This window comes from Astatotilapia calliptera, chromosome 7 (assembly GCF_964374335.1).
Source record: "Astatotilapia calliptera chromosome 7, fAstCal68.1, whole genome shotgun sequence".
In the NCBI taxonomy this organism is placed as follows: Eukaryota; Metazoa; Chordata; class Actinopteri; order Cichliformes; family Cichlidae; genus Astatotilapia; species Astatotilapia calliptera.
The window spans coordinates 1,102,501-1,124,632 of record NC_137428.1 but is presented as its reverse complement, the minus strand read 5'-3'; the positions used below and the strand labels follow the sequence as shown (position 1 = coordinate 1,124,632).

General features: G+C 47.4%; 1 protein-coding gene across 3 annotated transcripts in view; it reads left to right on the top strand.

Moving 5' to 3' along the window:
- znf609a (zinc finger protein 609a) overlaps positions 1-22,132 on the top strand; it is a 32,269-nt gene that overhangs the window by 7,806 nt on the left and 2,331 nt on the right. For 2 of the 3 annotated variants that reach the window (XM_026172378.2, XM_026172380.2), the window contains exons 2-7: positions 4,018-4,150; positions 7,396-8,226; positions 13,232-13,460; positions 17,977-18,064; positions 18,485-20,639; positions 20,742-21,114. In XM_026172378.2, the coding sequence (XP_026028163.1) occupies positions 7,516-8,226; positions 13,232-13,460; positions 17,977-18,064; positions 18,485-20,639; positions 20,742-21,114 (3,556 nt within the window). In that variant the 5' untranslated portion in view covers positions 4,018-4,150; positions 7,396-7,515. The remainder of the gene's footprint in view (positions 1-4,017; positions 4,151-7,395; positions 8,227-13,231; positions 13,461-17,976; positions 18,065-18,484; positions 20,640-20,741; positions 21,115-22,132) is intronic. The other variant, XM_026172379.2, reaches the window with a different exon arrangement.

Below are 22,132 nucleotides of genomic sequence, written 5' to 3'. Positions count from 1 at the left end.
AAAACACAAACTTTGTCCTAAAACCTCTCATGTTTAGCTGTTTGTAAAAAGATAACAATGATGGCCTTTTCTGCAGCTATCCGGTTGTTCAGTGATGACACGACGAATCCTACTTCCGGGTCTAAAGTAGTCTGCGTTTAATATGGCTTTTGTGTTGTTAACATGTTTAATGTTTTGTATTTTCTTCTATTTGATCTCAAAAAGCTCCTAAAACAGTCAGTGATCACTGTTGACCTCCCTCGGCTTTTATTACCGCTAATCATTTATTTAAGCTCAGTTTTTAAAACCTTAGGATGTAACTACAGCCCAGCCCATGCAGCAGTATATGAATGACTAACCTCGTATTGTGGATGGATTATCTCAGTTGTTCTCCTGGCTGAAGTTTGGTCCTTTTACAGCATCCTGCCATGCGATTACATTTGTTCCTGACCACCGAGAACACTCACGTTAACTTTTATCGAGTGGAAAAAAAGTTAGCTTGTTTATATTATGCTAACATAGCTGTGTCGCTAGCGGTCACATAGCACATCATTATATACCAGCTAGTCCAACTTCAGTAACCCTACAAACGTCACTGCTGTTTAGTTTTCTGTCTTCATTTATGCTGGAAGTGATAGCAGAGCTGTACGTTTTAATTTGTTTCCAAAACCCCGCAGTCAGGACATGCTATATTGTATTTAGATAGAAGCTAGCGAGCTAACTCCCTGCTAACTTCTAACTCCGTTAAATGTCATAAATTCCGTTTTCATGGATGCCTGGATGTTAAACTCAATTGTTACACCTGGTAGAGCAGAACGCTGATCATTTTATTAAAGATGAAAGACTTTAGACAGTTTTTCAACTCTCAGTAATGCCATAGTGATCGTTTGATATATGGACCTGCAGCGGAGTTTAGACCCAGACATGGCTAGTGACGTCAGACTGAACAATCGGATAGGGCATATATGGTATCACTCTATCAAACAAGAAGACAGCCGCATGTAGCTACGACGGTGTTTGCTAGTTCACCTTACATGCATTAATGTAATAACGTGGTTAGCCTACTCAACGTAAATTACACATGAACAACATTAAGCTACTCACGCAGAGAAGAACGGCTGCTGCTGCATCATCATCCTCATCATTTCTGCTACACTGGCAGGGCTAGGGGCCAGGACTCTCCTCTTCATGTTTTTGGGGGATGTTGCTAACTCCGGGTCGATAACAGGCACCACACCCGCAGTAGATGTGCTCGGTGTGAGGTCTCGCAGCAAGCTATCATACGGCGCATTTCTCGGCCTTTGCACAGTATCAGCTTAAAGCACTTGTTGCTGCTGAGTTTGCATCTTTTGCTGTGAAGTACAGCCAGACTTTGACCGCTTCGCCTTGGGCATTTTTAATCTGTAGCTCTGCTCTAAAAGAACGTACGTGCCTGGGCCCGCCTACTACGCTTGGAAACGTAAAATGATTGGCTAGAATCCAAAGTGTGTGACATCTCGGGGAAAAAAAGCACCAAAATAAAGCACCGAAATGTGCGCTGCTTTTCGGTCTGGTTACTACCGTTTATGTCAGAACCTACCCATCCCTACACCTGGAGTGTGAATGTCCATGCTCACCTCTGTTCAGTATGTCTTCAGTGGAGACTAGAGCAGGGCGATATGGCCAAAAATATTTATCACGATATATATTTGAACATTTTTGATAACGATATAACTGACGATATAATTGATGCGAGACAGCATACAACTCCACAACTTCACTAGCACAAAAGAAAAAACCTTCCATTTATTTTCACTTAAACAAGAAGCTGGTTTTTATGTACATTAAAGCTTTATAAAAATGTAACAGTGCAAATGCAAATTCCTTGCTGAAAGTTTAACCAAAAGGCATTTCCAGTAGAAATGGGCTGACATATCCTGAGCATAACCATGTATAATATCCACTGAAGTTAAAAAGAGGTGCTTTGCAACATTAAACTGCAGTGTGCCAAATAAAAAAGTAAAATACGTATTTTTTGGACCATAAGGTGCACGGGAATATAAGACACATTAAGCAAAACAAAGCAGTCGGATATATCTGCTGTTTAGTTTCCTGTCTTCATTCATGTTGGAAGTGATAGCAGAGCTGTACGTTTGAATGTTTTCAGAAATCTCTCAGTCAGAACATGCTACATCATGCTTAGGTAACTAGCAAAACTAGCGAGCTAACTTCTGCTAACTTCCTGCTAACTTCTAACTCGTTAAGTGTAATAAATTCTGTTTTCATGGATGCCTGGATGTTAAACTTCATAGTTACACCTGATAAAGCAGCAACGCTGATCATTTTATTAAAGATGGAAGAATTTAGACCGTTTTTAACTCTCAGTGTTCGTTTGACTTTGGGACCTGAATAGGACGGCGTTTTGGACCCAGATTACTCCGCGAAGCTCCTCACTACGGCAGCCGTAATGCTCTGACAATCCATCAAGCAGTGCAGCTTACCAAAGCTGTACTAAAACATTTTAACAGATTTCTGCCCAAATCGGTTAGAGTTTCAATTTTTGAGAAAATTAGAGGATTTTAAGCCTTATAGTGTGGAAAATACGTTATACAGAAGAAAAGAATATATCGTGATATATATCGTTACCACTTATGCTTCAAATTATATCACGATATGGATTTTAGGCCATATCGCCCAGCCCTAGTTTTACCTTTAAATCACAGATAGATGCAAAGTATGCCGGCCGATGTGGGGGCAACGCTAGCTTTCCCAGCCTCGTCTTCCTACTCCCGCAGTGCTTCACAGAGGATGCCCGGCAGCCTGTTAATCACCGCGGCGTGGATTCAGCCTGTGTGGGACGTGTAGCGTAGAGAGCGACGCCCGGGCCAAGTTTCCGTCAGAACGGCGGGTTTGATTCTGTCCTGCTGCTGGGGAAAAGCCCGGCTGGCAGAGCTCTGTGCCGGAGCCAGAGCTTCTCAGGGTGGATTTCCACAGAAACAGGCTCCTCTTTCTCTCCAGCTGCTGGAGGTCTCGCCACCTGGCCGCCTTTAATTAAGTGTGGCATTGGAGGCAGTTGAGCAGAAAGTCTGATCTGAGAGGAGCCCCGCGGTATGAATGCCAGCAGCTAATCCACTCAGTCATTTTTGCACAGGCAGATTAGGAGTCTGTGCGAAAAATGGTGTTTGCTGCCTTTGGAGGTGCAGCGTGGGTAACGTCACAGCTTTTTAATGTGTAGTTTGATTGTTTTTACTGATGAAAACAAAAAAACAATCAGCCGTAGCAGGAGAACAGATGGTTTAGCCTTTTCAGGGTCTCTGTAGATCTGACAGGAACCTTTCTGTCTCCAGAAACGTCTTTCAGTTACTCCTGGGTGATTCCTCGCCATTCCCAGGCCTCCAGAGAGCCCCACGCCCAGCCAGGACCCCCGATAGGCCTCCAAAGCAGGGCTTTCCTAGCTTTATTAATCAGTTTTACACTCAAACAAACGAGAGAACACGTCAGAAATGAGAGGGTAGTTAAGTAACAATGAGCTGAGAATGACAGCCCAGTGAGCATCAAGGACAAACCCCAGAGGTCAGATATTTATTTATCCACAGGTCATCACGTGTAAAATATATTTCATTATATTCTGCTTTTGAGCCATGCTTCTGTTTGCTGCAGTGTGTTTTCATTTGCTCTCCTTACACAAACTCGCTGAACCACTTGTCGAGGTGGGAGTCATCCCACATCCCCACGATGTTATCGCAGTACTTCAGTCATGATGTGACATTGTTAACATAATGTAAAATGTTAGAATGGTGAATGTTGCATTAACATATGTTGAAATTTATCACTTTTTTCCAACATCAAGTTACGTCCTCAAAGCTAAACATGGTTAGCATCTGTTTTATTCCATAACAGAAGTTTATCTCGGTGGTTTTGGTTTTTTGTCGTCAGTCAGCGATTGGAAGAGGCCACGTTTGTGATACTACAGCAGTTAACTGCTGAATCAGTGAACATCACATGTCTCTTGTTGTCTACATGCACAGGAAGTCACATTTAACTCTTCCTGTTCTCCAGGAATACAACCGGGATACAACCAGCTGCCGAGCCGAGTCGCCTTGAGTTGTGCTCGGTGACAGAGCCTCGTGTCCGCACGCTGACCGTCTGTCTGCAGATGGTTCCCGTCTATCAGGCGACCTGTGCAATCCAAGTGAGTGTGATTCATCAACGATTCATCGAGTAATTCCAATTATTTGATTATAAAAAATCCTCTTTGCGTTTAAGCCGTTTTATTAAAACGAGCGTTTCTCCCACATCTGCTAAAAGCAGACCTGCAGTAGAAACGTTTTTATGAAACACTGAGAACACAACAGCAGCAGGGACGATGGCGCTGGCACAGTTTAACGTGGGGGCGGAGACTGTTTACACACCACGTACTGTCACGCTGCGTTGAGGCTGAGTGAAAGAAAACAGCAGCGCGGTGGCTGTGATCACCATTAAAACCTTTACTGTGGAAACGTGAAAGCTTGTAAGTTTAAGCTTGATGAAGGCTGACGGCAGGCTGCTATTTTACAGAGAGGCAAACAGGGGTGAGTCTAAAGGGGGGCGTGGGGTGCCCGGCTGCTGTAACAGCAGCATGAAAACTTCGCTAACGTCAGAAAGCCTGCCAAGAAGACGGTACAGGTCCGTTTTTATGCCGTAGTTTTGACTGCATATTTGTTTTATTTTATTTGACCTTTGACTCTACTTGACATTATTTATATATTTTTGCATTTAAGAAAATGTTTTTAATATGGTGCATAAATACATCCAAAGGTCTAGTAGTTGTTCTGACAGATAAAACGTGGTTTTGGGTGTTTATTATTGTTTATTAATAAGACAAAAGCATTTCTCTTCCAGTTAAGTGACGGGGTAATCGATGGCTGAATGTTTGTCCAACTGACACTCTGTTTCTGTTTTATAGTAATATGTGACATTTGCAAAATAATCACTTGGTAAAGGTTTGAACTGAGTCATGGATGGAGGAGCGTCTGATGGCTCAGCTTTTGGAGTTTGGCACCGGCCTCAGTCATGGTGTGTTCGGCTCGGTGTTGCTGGTGTGTTTTCTCAGAGCAGTTGAATCATTAGCAGCAGGATTATGTCTACAGCTCCTGTCTGTCCATCTGCCTCCTCGTCTCCTCGGTTAGTGTGCTTCGTAGCACTGCTGCCAGACGGGTTAAAGGTTAACCAGTGTGTACAGTAGAGTCACAGAAGTATGAATCCCAGGAGTTTCTCTAAATGCTGCGGTTAGATTTTGAACTAAACGTGAGCTCCGTTCTGTACGGCCGTCCACAAAAACCTCAGACACATCCATCACTCTGGTTTTTGTTGGGTTCTTATCCTCGTGGATGAGTTTTGAATCAGATCTTTGTGAACTTGTGGAAATCCCAGTCAGGCCTTAATCTGGATGAATTTCACAACGACGTGTTTATTTTGGTGTTTGGTGGGTGGAAACGCTGCTTTGAAGGGTGGATGTTTCTCTGTTGTGCTCTTGCAGGTGGGGGCAGGTGTGGCGATAATAAGACGAGATTTCCTGAATGCAGGTAGCAGTCACTGTGCCTGCAAAAGGAAGGTTTTATCACAGTGTTTATCAGGAGATACTGTGATGTTCATAGTATGTGGTGGTATTATTATTATTATTATTATTATTATTAGAATAAATAACATTTTAATGCCTTCATGGAAAATCTACTGTTGGGCCTTTTTACAAATAATTATTAAGAATAATGAAACACGCGTCACAGAGTCAGGACTGAATCTCATGCGGCTCTGAAACGAACTGCATTTGGACAATTTAGTGTGCAGGTAAAAACACCTGTGAGCAACAGGTGAGACATGCAGTTAAACTCAGAGCATCCTCAGGTGAAGCTCACCTGAGAGAAGCAAGGTGGAGCTCGTCTCGTTCCTCTTCATGATGCTGCACGATTTAAGCAGAAGCTGCTTAAACACTCTGGAGTTCACCTCTTTGCGTCTGTGTGGAGGCTGGTGGTGAGGAGGGGCTTTAATAATTGGACGCTTCATCTCAAGAATCATCTGCACGTTTTGAATGTTCAAATGTGGTTTTCTTTAAATTATTAATTTAAATGATCTGTAAGTTTGGAACACACTGATTTAAAAACAGAAGAGTTCCCATTAACAGTTTTTTGCCTGCAGCTGTTAATTTTTCCTCAATAACTGTATAATAAGATTAACCTTTGTAAAGACTGCTCGCCCTGCAGCATCCTGTAGGATCACTGCAGAAGCTGTTTAACGATCTTTAACCTTTAGAGGCTGCACGCAGGGCGACGGTGCGCAGGCTGCGGTGCAAAAACAAGGCGGAGCAGACCCACAGCTGTGAAGCTGTTTGTACAGTTTGTTTCTTGAACAATGGTGTAATTGGACAGGATGAGTATTAATCAACAGGCTTCAGGAGTACCAGGGAAACAGTCCGCTCTGCTGGACTTATTTTCCTGGGTCGTCTGCAGTGTGCCGCCCTCCTTCCTCCTGCGGGAACGACTTCCTGTTTTCGTACGGTACGGTATCGTGGGCGTTCACGTCACAGACATTTCAGTGAGCGCTTCAGCCCGCCTCCTCTCCACATATGGACTGATCAGACATACGCCTTAATTAGCCTCAGGGTGGAGTTGGTGGGGCTTTAGGATGTTAACATTGCACCGCCTCCTCCCCACATCTGCTCCCGCTGCTTTGCATTGTCAGAAGGTCAGGGGTCAACGAGCTCCTGTCCTGTGATCAGTGGCCTGAAGGAGGCTTTAGAGCAGGAGGTGTGCATGTTCTCCCTCAGCGCACCGTTATCCTGACGAGTAGTCGTCTTTGTGAAGTAACAGAACTGACAGCAAGCAGGAAGTCGCAGCCTGCAGTGGTGCTGAGATGCTCTGTGGACCAAAGATGAACCTGAGACTCCGATCCTGAATAAAACATTTCGTTTTAGTTCATGTTTTCAGCTACATCTCTTCCATGGATATTCTGAAAGTGATCAAACCATTAAGCTTAATTCTTGCACCTTTTTTCCCTCGTTGTGAATCGGGTGCACCTCCTTATTGTGTGATCTTGCTAAGCCGGGGCGTTGTCCTCGCTGTCACTCAGGGCCTTTGTTTCACAACCTCGTGATTCCCACCAACCAGCGAGCGTGCAGACGGGTTCAGGCTTTTTGTGCTGGTGTAAATCGCTGTGAAACCGCAGACAGACTTGACATCTGACGGTTTGGTTTACGACTGAATTTCTTCCTAACATGTGCCTTTGTTCCCCCGCCTGAACAGTAAAACTGGGATGAGCAACTCAAAATGTAAAGTTGTTCTCTTCCTGGCCTTCGATCATAGTCATCAAGTTAAAAATAACTTCTGAACTCTGTCTCAGGAGGCGGGGCTAAGCTAATCTAACCTGCTCTTTTCTGGTTTGTCTCACCTGTCCTTCCTGCAGGAGGCGATGCGGGGAGCCGGGTGGAGGCGTGGGGTCCGGCCCTGAGGAGGCGTCCTGCGGCTGGGAGGAGCGTGGCCCTCCTGCAGCCCTCCTGTGGCGCTCCGGGACGCTCCTACTAAGATGTCCCTCAGCAGCGGCCCTGCAGGCGGGAAAGGTGTGGACTCCAACGCGGTGGACACGTACGACAGCGGTGATGAGTGGGATATCGGTGTTGGCAATCTGATCATTGACCTGGACGCCGACTTGGAGAAGGACAAGCTAGAGATGTCGAGCAGCAAGGAGGGAGGGGGCATGGCGGCCCCTCCCAGCGCCGTGGCAGCTTTACCTGACAATATAAAGTTTGTTAGCCCTGCGTCCGCCACGGCGGGCAAAGAGAGCAAATCCAAATCCAAGCGCAGTAAAAACTCTAAGGAGAGCGTGAAGACGCCGCACTCAGACGGAGCTAAAAAAGAGGTTCAGGGCCGGGTCCCCGGGGACCTGCCGCCCCAGAACGCCAACTCTGCCCCGAGCAAGGGGACGGACAAGTCGAGTAAGCCCTCCCGCATCCTCCCTGTGGTGAAAAAGGACAAGGACGGGGTGTCTGGGAAAAGCAAGAAGGAGAAAATGGAGGCGGGAGCGGCGAACGCTGAGAAAGAGTCCTCGGTGCTGCCGTTAGGAGCACCTCGAGGCGGACCCTTTGAGGGCCAACAGGTCCCCGAGCTCGCTACGGCCGAGCAGCTCGGGAACACGCCGCTGGACTCAGCCAGGATAGGCCAGGTCGTGACGACGGAGCAGGAAGAGGTGGATGGGGGCGACTGCCGAAATCTGAAGAAAGCGATGGGTGGGGAAAAGGTAAGAGGAATAAAGCTGATGCCTGAACAAATGAAAATAATCGTGTCTCCTTGTTGTTGATGGAGCCCGCATGCTGCACACTGAACATGATGTATGTGAGCGTCGTTTTCGGCGTGCTCCTCGTGGTCAAAGGATCTAAATGTGCTCGCTTTTAGCTCTGAACAAAGAACCAAAGCAAACCAAGCGCTCGTCACTGCCGACCCGGTCGGCCGTGGACAAGCTAAAAGTGGCTCCGTGTGAACCTGAGCTAAGTTAAACTTGGTCTAATCTAACCCAGTTTCTGTTTTTAGATAATCCCACTGTTAAAGCTTCTGCACTAAGACCCGTGTCGTCATTAACAAAGGAGTCTTTGGACCTCTCTGTTCTACCGCTGATCATTTCACTGCACTGGCAGGTGTGTTTTTCAGGGCTGATTTCAGGTAAACACACTTCTCCTTCACAGCTAGCTGGACTGTTCGTCAGAGGTTAAACCGACTCTTTTAAGAATAACTTCAGAAAGCTTCAGCTTTGGGGTTTGTGTGGTTCCTTAAAAAGCCTTAAATTCATCCATTTATTGGAGTTAGTGTGGGGAGTAAACTGAGCCTGCTAATTCAAGATTAAACTGCGATTAAAGGTTAAAGTTGCAGTGGATTGAAGTCCTGAGTGAGCTGTTAATTCAAGATTAGATTGTTTAAGTTTCAAAATAGAACAAACGAAACAGACTAAATTGTCAATTCCACTTAGAAACAAAATATTAATTCTAAAAATAAATCTTAGTTTGTTTTACAGAAGAACAGACAAAACTAACTTTTGTCAATATCAAAGAAACTGAGAACTAAAAGGAAATTCTCAATCTCTCCTTGTTGTATAGCTGAGCTTTTCAAACAGTTTTAACAGTTACTTTAGTCTGACAAAAGCCGAATGATGAATTAGCGCTTCCAGTCAGAGACCGAGGCTACGTCCACACGTACACGGGTATTTTTGAAAACGGAGATTTTCCGTTTTCGTTGTAAAAAATAATCCCGTCCACACACAAAGGCAGAAATGAAGGAAAACGCTGCTATGAACATGCCAAAGCAGCAGGTGGCGCTAGATTCCTAACCGTGCAGAAATGTTGGCCAATCAGAAGTCTAGAAGCCTCGGTGGGAAAAAGTAAACAAAGCTGGGGCATAGAAGCAGAACCGAGTCGTATGTGTGGACGGACAGTAACTGTGTGTATATGTAAGCATTTAAACACTGCAGAGAGTAGAATTAACAGTATTGTAGAAATTCATTTCACCGAAACAATAACGTGGCGCACAGTGTGACGCATGCACCAGTTTATTGTATTTCCAGACTTGCTTTCGGCACAATTTACAGTGCACGCTACTCTGTTTTTAGTCAGACTTGAAATAGCCGAAATACCTTCACACTACGGAACTTCTATGGCTCTTCCGTTCGACAATCTCTCCGGCGTTGGAACCATCATCTGTTTTCTCTTCGGTCACGCTCGGTTGATTTTTCTAGTCGGCACACTCATTTCCTCCATTACCCGCTGGCTGCTTCCCAAACAAACACACGTGCGGCTTGGCACTTGTGCTGCACGTAACAAGTCACGCGACGTGACGCTGCGGCTGTGATTGGTTCGGCTCTGCGCTGCTGAATTTGGATTGGCTGACCTTTTTTTTTTTTTTTTTTTTTTTTTAAGAGGACGAGCGGCGAGGTCTATCGCGATAGCTTAATTTCTCTATCGAGTAAAAGTTATATCGCGATACATATCGTTATCGTTCTATCGCCCAGCTCTACCATATACATTTGAAAATTTGTGATAACGATATAACTGACGATATAATTGACACAAGACAAAATACTTTACAACTCCACAACTTTATTAGTGCAAAAAAACACAAACATTCATCCATCTTCTTCCACTTTATCCGGGCCGGGTCGCGGGGGCAGCAGCCTAAGCAGAGAAGCCCACACCTCCCTCTCCCCAGCCACCTCCTCCAGCTTATCCGCAGGAACACCAAGGCGAGATATACAGGGAGTGCAGAATTATTAGGCAAGTTGTATTTTTGAGGAATAATTTTATTATTGAACAACAACCATGTTCTCAATGAACCCAAAAAACTCATTAATATCAAAGCTGAATGTTTGTGGAAGTAGTTTTTAGTTTGTTTGTAGTTTTAGCTATTTTAGGGGGATATCTGTGTGTGCAGGTGACTATTACTGTGCATAATTATTAGGCAACTTAACAAAAAACAAATATATACCCATTTCAATGATTTATTTTTACCAGTGAAACCAATATAACATCTCCACATTCACAAATATACATTTCTGACATTCAAAAACAAAACAAAAACAAATCAGCGACCAATATAGCCACCTTTCTTTGCAAGGACACTCAAAAGCCTGCCATCCATGGATTCTGTCAGTGTTTTGATCTGTTCACCATCAACATTGCGTGCAGCAGCAACCACAGCCTCCCAGACACTGTTCAGAGAGGTGTACTGTTTTCCCTCCTTGTAAATCTCACATTTGATGATGGACCACAGGTTCTCAATGGGGTTCAGATCAGGTGAACAAGGAGGCCATGTCATTAGTTTTTCTTCTTTTATACCCTTTCTTGCCAGCCACGCTGTGGAGTACTTGGACGCGTGTGATGGAGCATTGTCCTGCATGAAAACCATGTTTTTCTTGAAGGATGCAGACTTCTTCCTGTACCACTGCTTGAAGAAGGTGTCTTCCAGAAACTGGCAGTAGGACTGGGAGTTGAGCTTGACTCCATCCTCAACCCGAAAAGGCCCCACAAGCTCATCTTTGATGATACCAGCCCAAACCAGTACTCCACCTCCACCTTGCTGGCGTCTGAGTGGGACTGGAGCTCTCTGCCCTTTACCAATCCAGCCACGGGCCCATCCATCTGGCCCATCAAGACTCACTCTCATTTCATCAGTCCATAAAACCTTAGAAAAACCAGTCTTGAGATATTTCTTGGCCCAGTCTTGACGTTTCAGCTTGTGTGTCTTGTTCAGTGGTGGTCGTCTTTCAGCCTTTCTTACCTTGGCCATGTCTCTGAGTATTGCACACCTTGTGCTTTTGGGCACTCCAGTGATGTTGCAGCTCTGAAATATGGCCAAACTGGTGGCAAGTGGCATCTTGGCAGCTGCACGCTTGACTTTTCTCAGTTCATGGGCAGTTATTTTGCGCCTTGGTTTTTCCACACGCTTCTTGCGACCCTGTTGACTGTTTTGAATGAAACGCTCGATTGTTCGATGATCACGCTTCAGAAGCTTTGCAATTTTGAGACTGCTGCATCCCTCTGCAAGATATCTCACTATTTTTGACTTTTCTGAGCCTGTCAAGTCCTTCTTCTGACCCATTTTGCCAAAGGAAAGGACGTTGCCTAATAATTATGCACTCCCTGTAATCTCTCCAGCTTTTGGTCACTACCCACAGCTCGTGGCCATAGGTGAGGGTAGGGACGTAGATCGACCGATAAACTGAGAGCTTCGCTTTTACACTCAGCTCCCTCTTCACCACGACGGACCGGTGCAGCGTCCGCATCACTGCAGCCGCTGCACCGGTCCGTCTGTCAACCTTCAGCTCCCTTCTCCCAAAAAAAACTCCATCAGTGTATTTTCACTTAAACAAGCAGCTGTTTTTTATGTGCATTAAAATTATATAAACATGTAACAGTGCAAATGCAATTCCTTGCTGGCAGTTTAACCAAAAGGCATTTCCAGTGGAAACTGGCCGACATCCTCAGCACAACCATGTAGAATGAATAACGACAGCCCGCTAGCATGCGCTACCAAAAATAGTGCTTTGTTGTGTATCTGACGGACGAAAGCTGAACCAGTTCCAGTGAAGCTGCAGCATTTTTACAAACCAGTTCTGGTTCATCTGTTTCACTCAACGATCCACTTTCACTCTTCTCGTTCTGCGTCGCCGCCGTGCTTTTTCCGCCATGTGCGTATGAAAACAAAAGCACTGCACATGCGCGTTTTTACCCATATTCTATCGCCATGTTTCATTTTCTTATCGTTGCCCAACGTTACACCGGTGTTACCGTGAGCGGTATGATATGGCGCAGCACTAGTCCAGACCCTAAAGCCTGATTCCCGTTAAACTCAGTTTTATTTGTATGGCTCCAGATCACAACAGCAGACGTCTCAAGGCGGTTTATGCTGTCAGGTGACAATAAAACAGAGAAACCTTTGAGCAAACGCTCCTCGTCTTCACTCCTCAGGCTAGCGCTTTGTCAACCCACCGGCCAGCGGAGTGGCCCGAGGTTCTGTCGGGTCCCTCGTCAGCCCTCTGCCTCCGTCTGAGATCCAGAGAGAGGCTGATCTGCCTGTGGCCTTGAAAGAAATGTGGCTTGTAATAAATACTGCTCCGGCTGAATGAGGAGGAGCAAGCATGGTCTGTGGCCAATAGTGGAGGTGTAACCCCGCCCCCTGTCATTCTGTCTTTGAGAGCTAGTCTGAGGTTTTCCTGCTCCTCAGCAGTTTTCCCTGCATCCAGGCAGCAGCTCTCATTCTTAAAGAAGAGGACGGTGTGGACCGCCCTCATCGTTGGCTCTCAGCACTGTCAAATTTACCTGAAAACCAACGTGTATGTTCCAGGTGGGTCAAGGTGGGACTTTAAAACCATAATTAAAAACTGCTTCCTCTCAGATGGGGATGGCTCTGTGTTTTGGCAGAGAGACGAAGTAAGGCGTGAAGTTTAAATAGACATTTAACCTGCTGTCAGACAGGAAGTGGAGATGTTCTGCACCAGACTTCATTCACAGAAGCTGCAGTTTTACCTCAGAGAGAGACGGTAGATGTTTGAGTGCCGCCTTGATGGGCAGCCAAGGATTGAAGAAGGTCAAAGGTGCTGTTCCCGTCACGGGGAATAAATGATCTTTATTTCTTTAACGTGATAAGTGGTTCTCTTTGTTTTGGCACCAACTAAACATTAGGTTGGATTTCCTTCCAGCTCTCCTGTGGTTGCACTCACGTGTTTGATTTCTCTCTCGTCTTCTCTGTCCTCCGTCCAGATGGAGTCTCCAGTCTCCACCCCAGCTCCTCCCCCTCTCCACCTCCTCGGCTCCGTCCCCAGCAGCGGCGACATCTCGTCTCCCTGCGAGCAGATCATGGTCCGCACGCGCTCGATCGCCGTGAACACCGTTGACGCGGCGCTGGCGACCGAGCCGGAGTGCCTGGGACCCTGTGAGCCGGGAACCAGCGTGAACCTGGAGGGCATCGTGTGGCAGGAGACGGAGGACGGTGAGAAAAGCGTTATCGCAGTAGATGGCTGCGTAGTTTTATTTTACGTGTGTTTATTTGAAGAACAAAATGAGCGCTCATCAGAGGCACTCGCACTACCCCGGCCTGAACATCGTTTCCCATTCTGCTGAAGAAGAGCCGTGCACACGAACAACGAACCAAACAAGAAGCGAGAGACTCTCGGTTTCTGCAGCAAACCTTTACGAGCTGCGACGGCGAGCGGACACCGCGCTGTCTTCCTGTCAATCCAAATTATTCCAAAAAGAAAGCTTTTCTGCACCTTCACTCCACAAAACTCCCGTTAGATTAGAGAAAAGGTGCTTCATTAATGCTCTGATGTTTCACTGACCTCTCACTGCTGCTGAGCCTCATGCAGCTGCAGTGGTACCAATAACTCAGCCACAAAAATGAAATGATTGGTCCGTCAGTACTTTTTCTTTGCCTTTGGCTGTTGCAGAGAAAAAAACACCTTCTGATATACTGTAACAAACACATGCATCAGTTTTATCAGCTTGGGTTGAACGTTCATGACTCCACCCCTCTGAGCAGGTGTGATGTGCGTGCAGAGCTGCCGATGCTGAGCCAGTGTGGAGCTCTGTGAAAAGATCAGGTCCAGTTTATTGTCTGGATTACGGCCCTGCTGAACAGTCGTGCATCTCAGTTTTTATTCAGTGACGTCCTGTGAGCGTGTCTGCACGTCCTGTGGACGCCGAATGCAGAGTGGCGTGTAGCTGGAGGAAAACCTGTGTGGAGGTGATAGGCTCGGGCAGGAAGCTGTTCATTAGAAGTGCTCCTGTTAGTGGAAAGCTCTGCTGAAGTACTCAATCTCACTCTTTAATTAGCTCCACTGTCAGCCAATCACTGATGCGGTTCGACCTCAGAAACCCGCCGAGCGTGACGCTGGTATGAAAGCGTTCGACATCTGCGTCCCAGCCGGGGAGGAAAGTCGCATCTAGACGTCTGCTTCCTGCTGCACTCGCAGCTTCCGTGCTTTGATACAGTCACGTCAGCACATCGAAGAAAGGAGCTGTAAGTGTGGGGAGTTACTCTGAGGACTCATTTGTTAAAGTGGAGACCCCAGAGGGGAGGAGCTTAACTCCTATCCCTTCATCCTAATTGTGGGGTCAGAAAACTTTTGGCTTTTTCAAACCAACAAAAAATGATGTTTGTACTTCAATGTGAAGTCTTTTGTTTTGTTTTTTTGTTTGTTTGTTTTTTTAATAACTGCACTAGAGATGGACCGATCCGATATTACGTATCGGTATCGGCCCGATACTGACGTAAATTACTGGATCGGATATTGGAGAGAAATAAAAAATGTAATCCGATCCATTAAATATCACGAAAGCACCTCACAAAACTTGCAACACGGCGTAACTCGCCTCATAACCGTAGCACGTCGCAACAGTGTGGTCACGTGATCGAGCGGCTGTGGCGTGCCCTGTGGTCTGGTTGAGTATTTGTAGCCTCGCTACCAAACCAGCATTTCATCAACCGATATATGGAGCGACTGCCTCTTCTTGCTGCTGCTTCAATCATGAAACTGATCAATGATCAGCTGATCGTCTCTCTTCTTTGTTTTTGGCCCACTTTGCACCAGAAAGAGGAAACCAGCGGCTGAACAACAGCAGCACCTTTAAGCTTAAACTGTTGTTAGAATTTATTTAATATTACTTTCTACTCGAGGATCTTTTTCTACAGCTGACGGCTGGTAACTGTGCAGGGGCGGATCTAGCAAAGTTTAGCCAGGGGGGCCGATAGGGCATTAACTGGGAAAAGGGGGCACAAAGACATACTTTTCTTTCTTATTCTCATTTAAACTGTCGAGCTTTTAATAAATAATTATCTGACTCTTACACCCAAAGTTTTAATCTGATGTAAAATGTATAGAAGTCCATTACTGTATATAGTAACTGTTAAGTCTAATATACCCTAGTAAACTATAGTACTTTTTCCTTTGGGAACCATCTGTGCAGTCTGCAATTTTGTTGAAGAAAGATGTTGAATCTATTTAATATTTCTTGAAAAATAATTGATTTCTGTGCATTTTTTTCGCACTGCATCAAATTAAGGTTGATTACGTCGATTAAGCATCATGAGGTGGAGCGTGAGGGGTGGTTCCCTATTTTTTTTTTTTTTGCTGGGAGTTTGCAACCTTATTAGTTTGGTTGCCTAATATTTCTGCTAAGTACTCTTTAAAATACCAGAATAGGGAGGATGGAGCAGGTTTAAGTTTACTAGATTGATCAGTTTTGCTGAACTATGAAATATTTTGGGTGCAGTGCATTTTTTACATACAGTATAACAGAATAGCTTTAGTGTTGTTTATTTAAACTTGAGTATGAACTTATACAAAATGCAGCAAGATATATAAAAAAAAAACCATTTTTATTGATTAAAGAAAACTGTATCAGATTCATATCAGTGTCGGCCGATATCCAAATTTATGATATAAATTTATGATAGTGCTAGCTAAAAACGTAATCTGCATCAGCTGACGAGGAACTGGCTCATAAAAGCACCTGAGGGTGTTACACATCACCAGCATTCATCCGCAGAGAGGCCTCCAGAGTAAGTCCGCAGCCCCAGCTTCTAATGAGCCAATCAGCTGCTTGGATGGTAAAACGGAAAGTCCAGAGCAGCCGAGAGAAGACGGCGACAGGCGCCGAGTGAAAAAGTGAAAGCAATGTGCAGGAAATCCCCCTGTAAGTTTGGCTGAAAGCCAAGGTAAATAAATATGTTTTAAGACGTGATTTAAAAACAGATAAGGAAGGTCCTGTCTAACATGTAAAGGCAACTCATTCCACAGTTTTGGTGCTGCCACAGCAAACGCCCGATCCCCTCTGAGCTCACGATTAGTCCTGGGCACGCTCAGGAGGAGCTGGTCTGCCCACCTGAGGGGCCGGGAGGGTATGTGTGGATGAAGAGCTCAGAGAGGTACAGAGGGGCAGTATTGGACAGACATTTAAAAACAAATAAAAGCAGCTTAAAATGATCCTAAAATGCACGGGCAGCCAATGAAGTGAATATAAAACTGGGTGATGTGCTCACATCTACGAGTGTCAGTCAAAAGACGTGCAGCAGCATTCTGAGCTAGCTGCAGTCGAAGAACAGAAGATCGACTCACCCCAAAATGAAGAGAATCACAGTAACCCAGCCGAGCGGTTGCAAAGACACGGATTACTGTTTCAAAGTGCCAGCTGCCTCAGATGAAAGAAACTAGACCTTACAACCGACCCGATCTGGCTTTCAAGCTTAAGTTCAGGATTTCGGGGTTTGCAAAGCAACACACGGAACAGCAGCGGAGGAGGTCTGAACACCATTACTTCAGTGTTAGAATCATTAAAACAAAGAAAGTTTAGCGCCAACCACGACTTGACGTCCTCCAGACATGTTCGTAAGCGATTTACAGACGACCCATCTTTCTTTTTAAGAGGAATATGAATCTGGCAGTCATCTGCAGAACAGTGAAACGAGAGTCCGTGTCTCCTAAAAATTGAGCCCAAGGGAGGTAAATAAAGCGAAAGCAGGATAGGGCCCAGAACGGAACCCTGTGGTACTCCATGAGACAGCGGAGCACGGGAGGACTCCGTTTGTTAAGTAAGACCTGAACCATTTCAGAACCTGTTACACTGACACACTGCTCCAAACACGAGATTGAAATTTCATGGTCTACAGTGTCAAATGCAGCAGTTAAATAGAGTAAGATAAGAAGGACACTTTCACCAGAATTGCATGATAAAATATGTCATTAAAATTCTTAAAAGTGCTGATTCAGTGCTATGCATTGCTTTAAAACCAGACTGGAAAATCATCTGAACATTTTGTGCATTCAAAAACGGGATCAATTACATGCTACTTTTTCCAAGCGCAGCTTAGATATTAGATATCAACAGCGTTTGTATCTAGCCCAGGTTTCTTAAGAAGTGGTTGCACAATTGCATCTTTGAAATTCTTTGGAACCACACCTGAAGTAAGGCTGCTTTTTAAAATGGTTAAAATAGTTGAACCTGTGGTAGAAGAAACTTCTTTCAGAAAACGGGGAGGGATGGCATCGTAGGGCGAGCCTACAGGCTTTAGATGATCCACCACCTCCTGTAGCTGAGCAAGAGTAACCGACTCTGTTGAAAGACAGCCGAGCAAACTGGAGGATCAGAGGCGTCAGATGTGGGCAAAGTAATCCGCGCCCTAGCCGAGGCTACCTTCTTTATAAAGAAGTGCAGAAACTTTTCACACATTTCATGTGAAGGCTCAAAACTGAGATCAGAAAGAGGGCTTAAACAATATATGTGGTTTCTGATAATTCACCATAATAATGTTTGCAAAGTGTTTCCGCTTTGCTTCTTTTAATGTAAGCTGATATAAGGCCCAGCGCTCTCTTTAATTTTGTAAAGCTGTAAGAAATTCAAAACTCAAGTTGAGTTTAACTGAGCCGAAACACAGTGCTGAAAGAACCTCCGTGCCGAGTAGCTAAAAATGTCTCGTGTTCATGGTTTGCCTGTGTGTTTTTCTGCAGGTATGCTGGTTGTGAACGTCACCTGGAGGAACAAGACGTACGTTGGAACTCTGCTGGACTGCACGCGGCACGACTGGGCGCCGCCGAGGTACAGAAACGACTCAGGCTCACGCCGTTCGGCCGAGATCTCGAGTATAAAACAAGCTCGTTCTTGCTACGCTCAGTCACCACCATGTAAACACGTAGACACGTGTCAGGGACAAACATACAGATGAGCCTGTAGTGAGACACGTGGTCGATACCTGCAGACGTAAACACAGGGAAAGGCTGTAGGTTTCATGCAGGTAAACAAAACAACTTATTATTGCTCATTAATAAGACAAACGTAAGTCTCATCCAATTACTCGATGGAGTAATCAATACTCGATTACTGATAATGGACAGCTGCGGCTCTGTGCGCTGTACGATGGTTTGTTTGAGTCGGCTGCGTGACACCTTTGGTTACCTTTGGTACAGGTGAGGTCAGGTGTGTCTTTCGGCTCGCTGATGTCCACCTCTGTGTTTTTAGGTTCTGCGAGTCTCCCACCAGTGACGTGGAAATGCGGAGCGGCCGCGGTCGAGGTAAGAGGATGCGTCCCAGCAGCAACACGCCGTTGAACGACAACAGCAACTCGTCGGACAATAAAGGCAGCGGCAGCAGTAAGACGCGCGGCGCCACGGCCAACAGCAAAGGGCGGCGTGGGAGTCAGACGGCTGGCTGCGGCGAAGACGCCAAAGCCAGCCCGTCCTCCGCTAAGAGGAAGACAAAGCCCGCCTCAGATATGGACCCCACCTCCAGCTCAGAGGACACCAAAGCGTCAAAGCGCATGAGAACGAACTCGACCGGCGCCGGGACGCCTCTGCCTGGAAGCAAAGCCGATTCACTGCCGCCGCCACAGCTGGACCGGACCTGCCCCTCCCCCGTCCTCATCGACTGCCCCCACCCCAACTGCAACAAGAAGTACAAGCATATCAACGGACTGAAGTACCACCAGGCCCGCGCCCACAACGACCAGGACGTCCGACTGGACCAGGACGGTGACAGCGAGTACGGGGACGACCCCGCCCTCCATCCCGAACCCGCCTCCTGCAACGGCGCCGCCATCTCGCCTGCTCGCTCCACTACACCGAAGGGTCGGGGCTTCGATGCCCCCTCGCCCTCACCAGGCAAGCTGACATCAAAGGTTAAAAAGAAGACGAGCGAGGCTGAGCCTGAGGTGACGGACGGTGGCGAGGAGGGGGCGTGTTTGACTGACGAGGCCAGTAATGACGGCATGGACGACAGGAAGGTCAAGAAAATGACGGCCGGGGGGAAAGCTGAGAAACTGGGACAGAAAGGCTTGAAGCTGACTCGCCCCGCCGGCGCGCCCGGAGTTCCCTCGCCATACTCCCTCCAAGCATCCTCCCCCGCTCTGGGCTCAGTGGTACAGTCCGTACCCAAAAGCCCCCAGCTGAAAAACGTCCAGCCTAAACCCGCGCCCCTCACTGACCCCGCCTCCAGCCCCGCCCATTCCAAGGACAAGAAAAAGAAAGACAAAAAGAAGAGGGACGGCGGAAAGGAAGAGGACAGCCCGAAGGCGATGGGTAAGGCGGGGAGGCCAGAGGAGGGCAAGAGCCCCTACTCTGAGGCGTCAGACGCTTTGCTCAACGGCTCCTCGGAAGCTCAGCAGAGCCGGCTCGCCAGCATCAAAGCCGAAGCCGACAAGGTGTACAGTTTCTCCGACAACGCACCCAGCCCGTCCATCGGCGTGGCCAGCAGGATGGAGGCCGGCCTGGCGCCCACGCTTCACATGACCCAGAACGGAGCCGACAACGCATCGGTCAAGACCGGTAGCCCCGCCTACTCTGACATCTCTGATGCTGGGGAGGACGGCGAGGGTAAGGCAGAGGGGGTAAAGGTCAAGCCAGAGCCTGACCAGGGACCTCGTGAGAGCGCCAAGAAGGCGCTGTTTCCCCCTCAGGCGTCCAGTAAAGATTCGCCGTACTACCCCAGCTACGACGCCTACTACTCCCCCACCTATGCCAACCCCAGCCCGGGACCAGCGCCTGCAGCACCACCTCATGGTGAGATAGCACAAGTGAAAGTGAAGAAAGAGGAGGAGCTTGAGGTGGGAGAGGAGGGAAAACTGAAGGAGGAGCCTCAGGAGGAGAGAAAGGTGGAGCCAGGGCCTCCGCAGCCATCAGTCATCCAGCAGCGCTCCAACATGTACGCCCAGCCGCTCTATTACAACCAGTACTACGTCCCTCCCTACTCCTACTCCCACGAGCAGGCCTACCACGCCCACCTCTTGGCCTCCAACCCTGCCTACCGTCAACACTTCGAGGAGCAGCGACAGCGCCACGCTGACAAGAAGGCGGAGAGCAAAGAGCGCGAGGCTTCCGTGAAAGAAGAGTGGAAGCAGAAGGCATCGGTACCACCCACTCTGTCAAGGGCGCCCAGCCTCACGGATCTGGGCGCCAGGGGAGGCGTGAACCCAGCGAAGCCCAAAGAGCCCGCCACGGCTTCGGAACAGGCCAAGTCGGTCATCATGGCGAAGGGAGAGGACTCCAAGGCGCCCGCCGCCCAGCCCGAGGGTTTGAAGATCAAGCTGAGTGAAGGAGGGCATCACGGGAAAGAAGAGCCAAAGTCAGGGGCAGAGCCGGGCCGAGCAGCGAGCGTCGAAGCTGCCATGTGGTACAGACAGGTACAGGTGTCCTCCCTCTGTCACGGCACGTTCCACCTCGCTTGTGTTTTAAGATTGATTGAGGTTAGTTTGATGCTGATGAAGGTTTCTCCCTCTCTGCAGGAGCCCGACTCACGTCTGTGGTCCTACGTCTACCCCAGCAAATACTCGGAGGCTCCCAAACTTCAGGAGGACGACAGGTGGAAGGAGGAGCGGGACAGGAAGGTGAAGGAAGAGAGGCCGCGGCCCAAGGAGAGCCTCCAGAAAGACGAGGCGGCGAAGGAGGTGGCGGAGGGTAGGACGCAGCTGCCCCCCGAGGAGCTCCGCGGGGGCGGGAAGGAGGCGCGCCCGCCTCACATGCAATTCCCCTCGCCGCTGGCCCAGCATCAGGGCTACGTGCCCTACATGCACGGACCGTACGCCTACAGCCAGGGCTACGAGCCGAGCCACCCCGGGTACAGAGGCATGCCCTCGGTCATGATGCAGAATTACCCAGGTGAGAAACTCAAACACGACATAAAGCAGGCGCAGCACAAAGAGAGCGCGAGGGCGGCGAGGGCTGGAGAGTGAAAACCAGCGAGGAGTTAAATTAAAAGCCACGTTTCTTTGTGGCGTCCGAGGGACAAGCGAGTGCCAGCTGTTGGTTTTGGTTTCTGTTTAGGCTCGCCGGTAAACCTGCCGACTGTTCACGGTGATACGGCTTCAGGAAGCTGAACTTCAACATGCAACTTCCTCTAAAATCCACCAATTTTCACTTTTTTCCACATTTCTGTGTAAACAAATGAGATCAGGCTGTTTTAGACCAGCCGACGCTTCAAATCTACTTCTGCTCATTTTCATTCACGTTATTAATATAAAATTAGACGAATGCGACGCACGGCCCCGGATGATCAGACTTTCACTGGCCCCCGAAAGAAAGCGCTGTAGAGTCGATGCTGAGAGCTCGACCGAACTCTGACAGGTTTAAAGATCTTTAAGCTATCTCGCCACTGCACGTGTAATCCTGGCTACGGTGGCCACTGTGGGACAAACATGCTGGTCAACAAAGACGCATCAAAGTCACTGTTACTGTTGCTTGCCTCACACTGTAAGTGGCCTTGTGGAAACGGTTGTGGCGCTTTAGACTGAGGTGAGAAGGAATAGGATGAGATTTTGTTAAGGTGGCGTTGTCTCGTTCCTTCCTGTCATGTGTTTGGTGAAGGATAAAACACGTGTTTCATATCTGCAGTCTGAAGATGCAGGCATGGATTTAAACGCCTGCGATTTCTCTTCTCCTCTGCCTTTGGCGTCATGCATTTGTGGGCGGTCTCTAGCCACATACATAAAATGTGATGTTTGGATCCATCTCAGCCATTGTGTTCAAAGCTGGTGGGGGAAACATCCTGAGTTTGTTGGAGAACACAGTTACACACTAATCACCACTGAAAAATGGCGTACTGACCTTTAGAGCTGCTGCCGCCACGTCATCATGCCGAACCTATGTTTGAACCTTTATGTTCAAACATAAACATCAT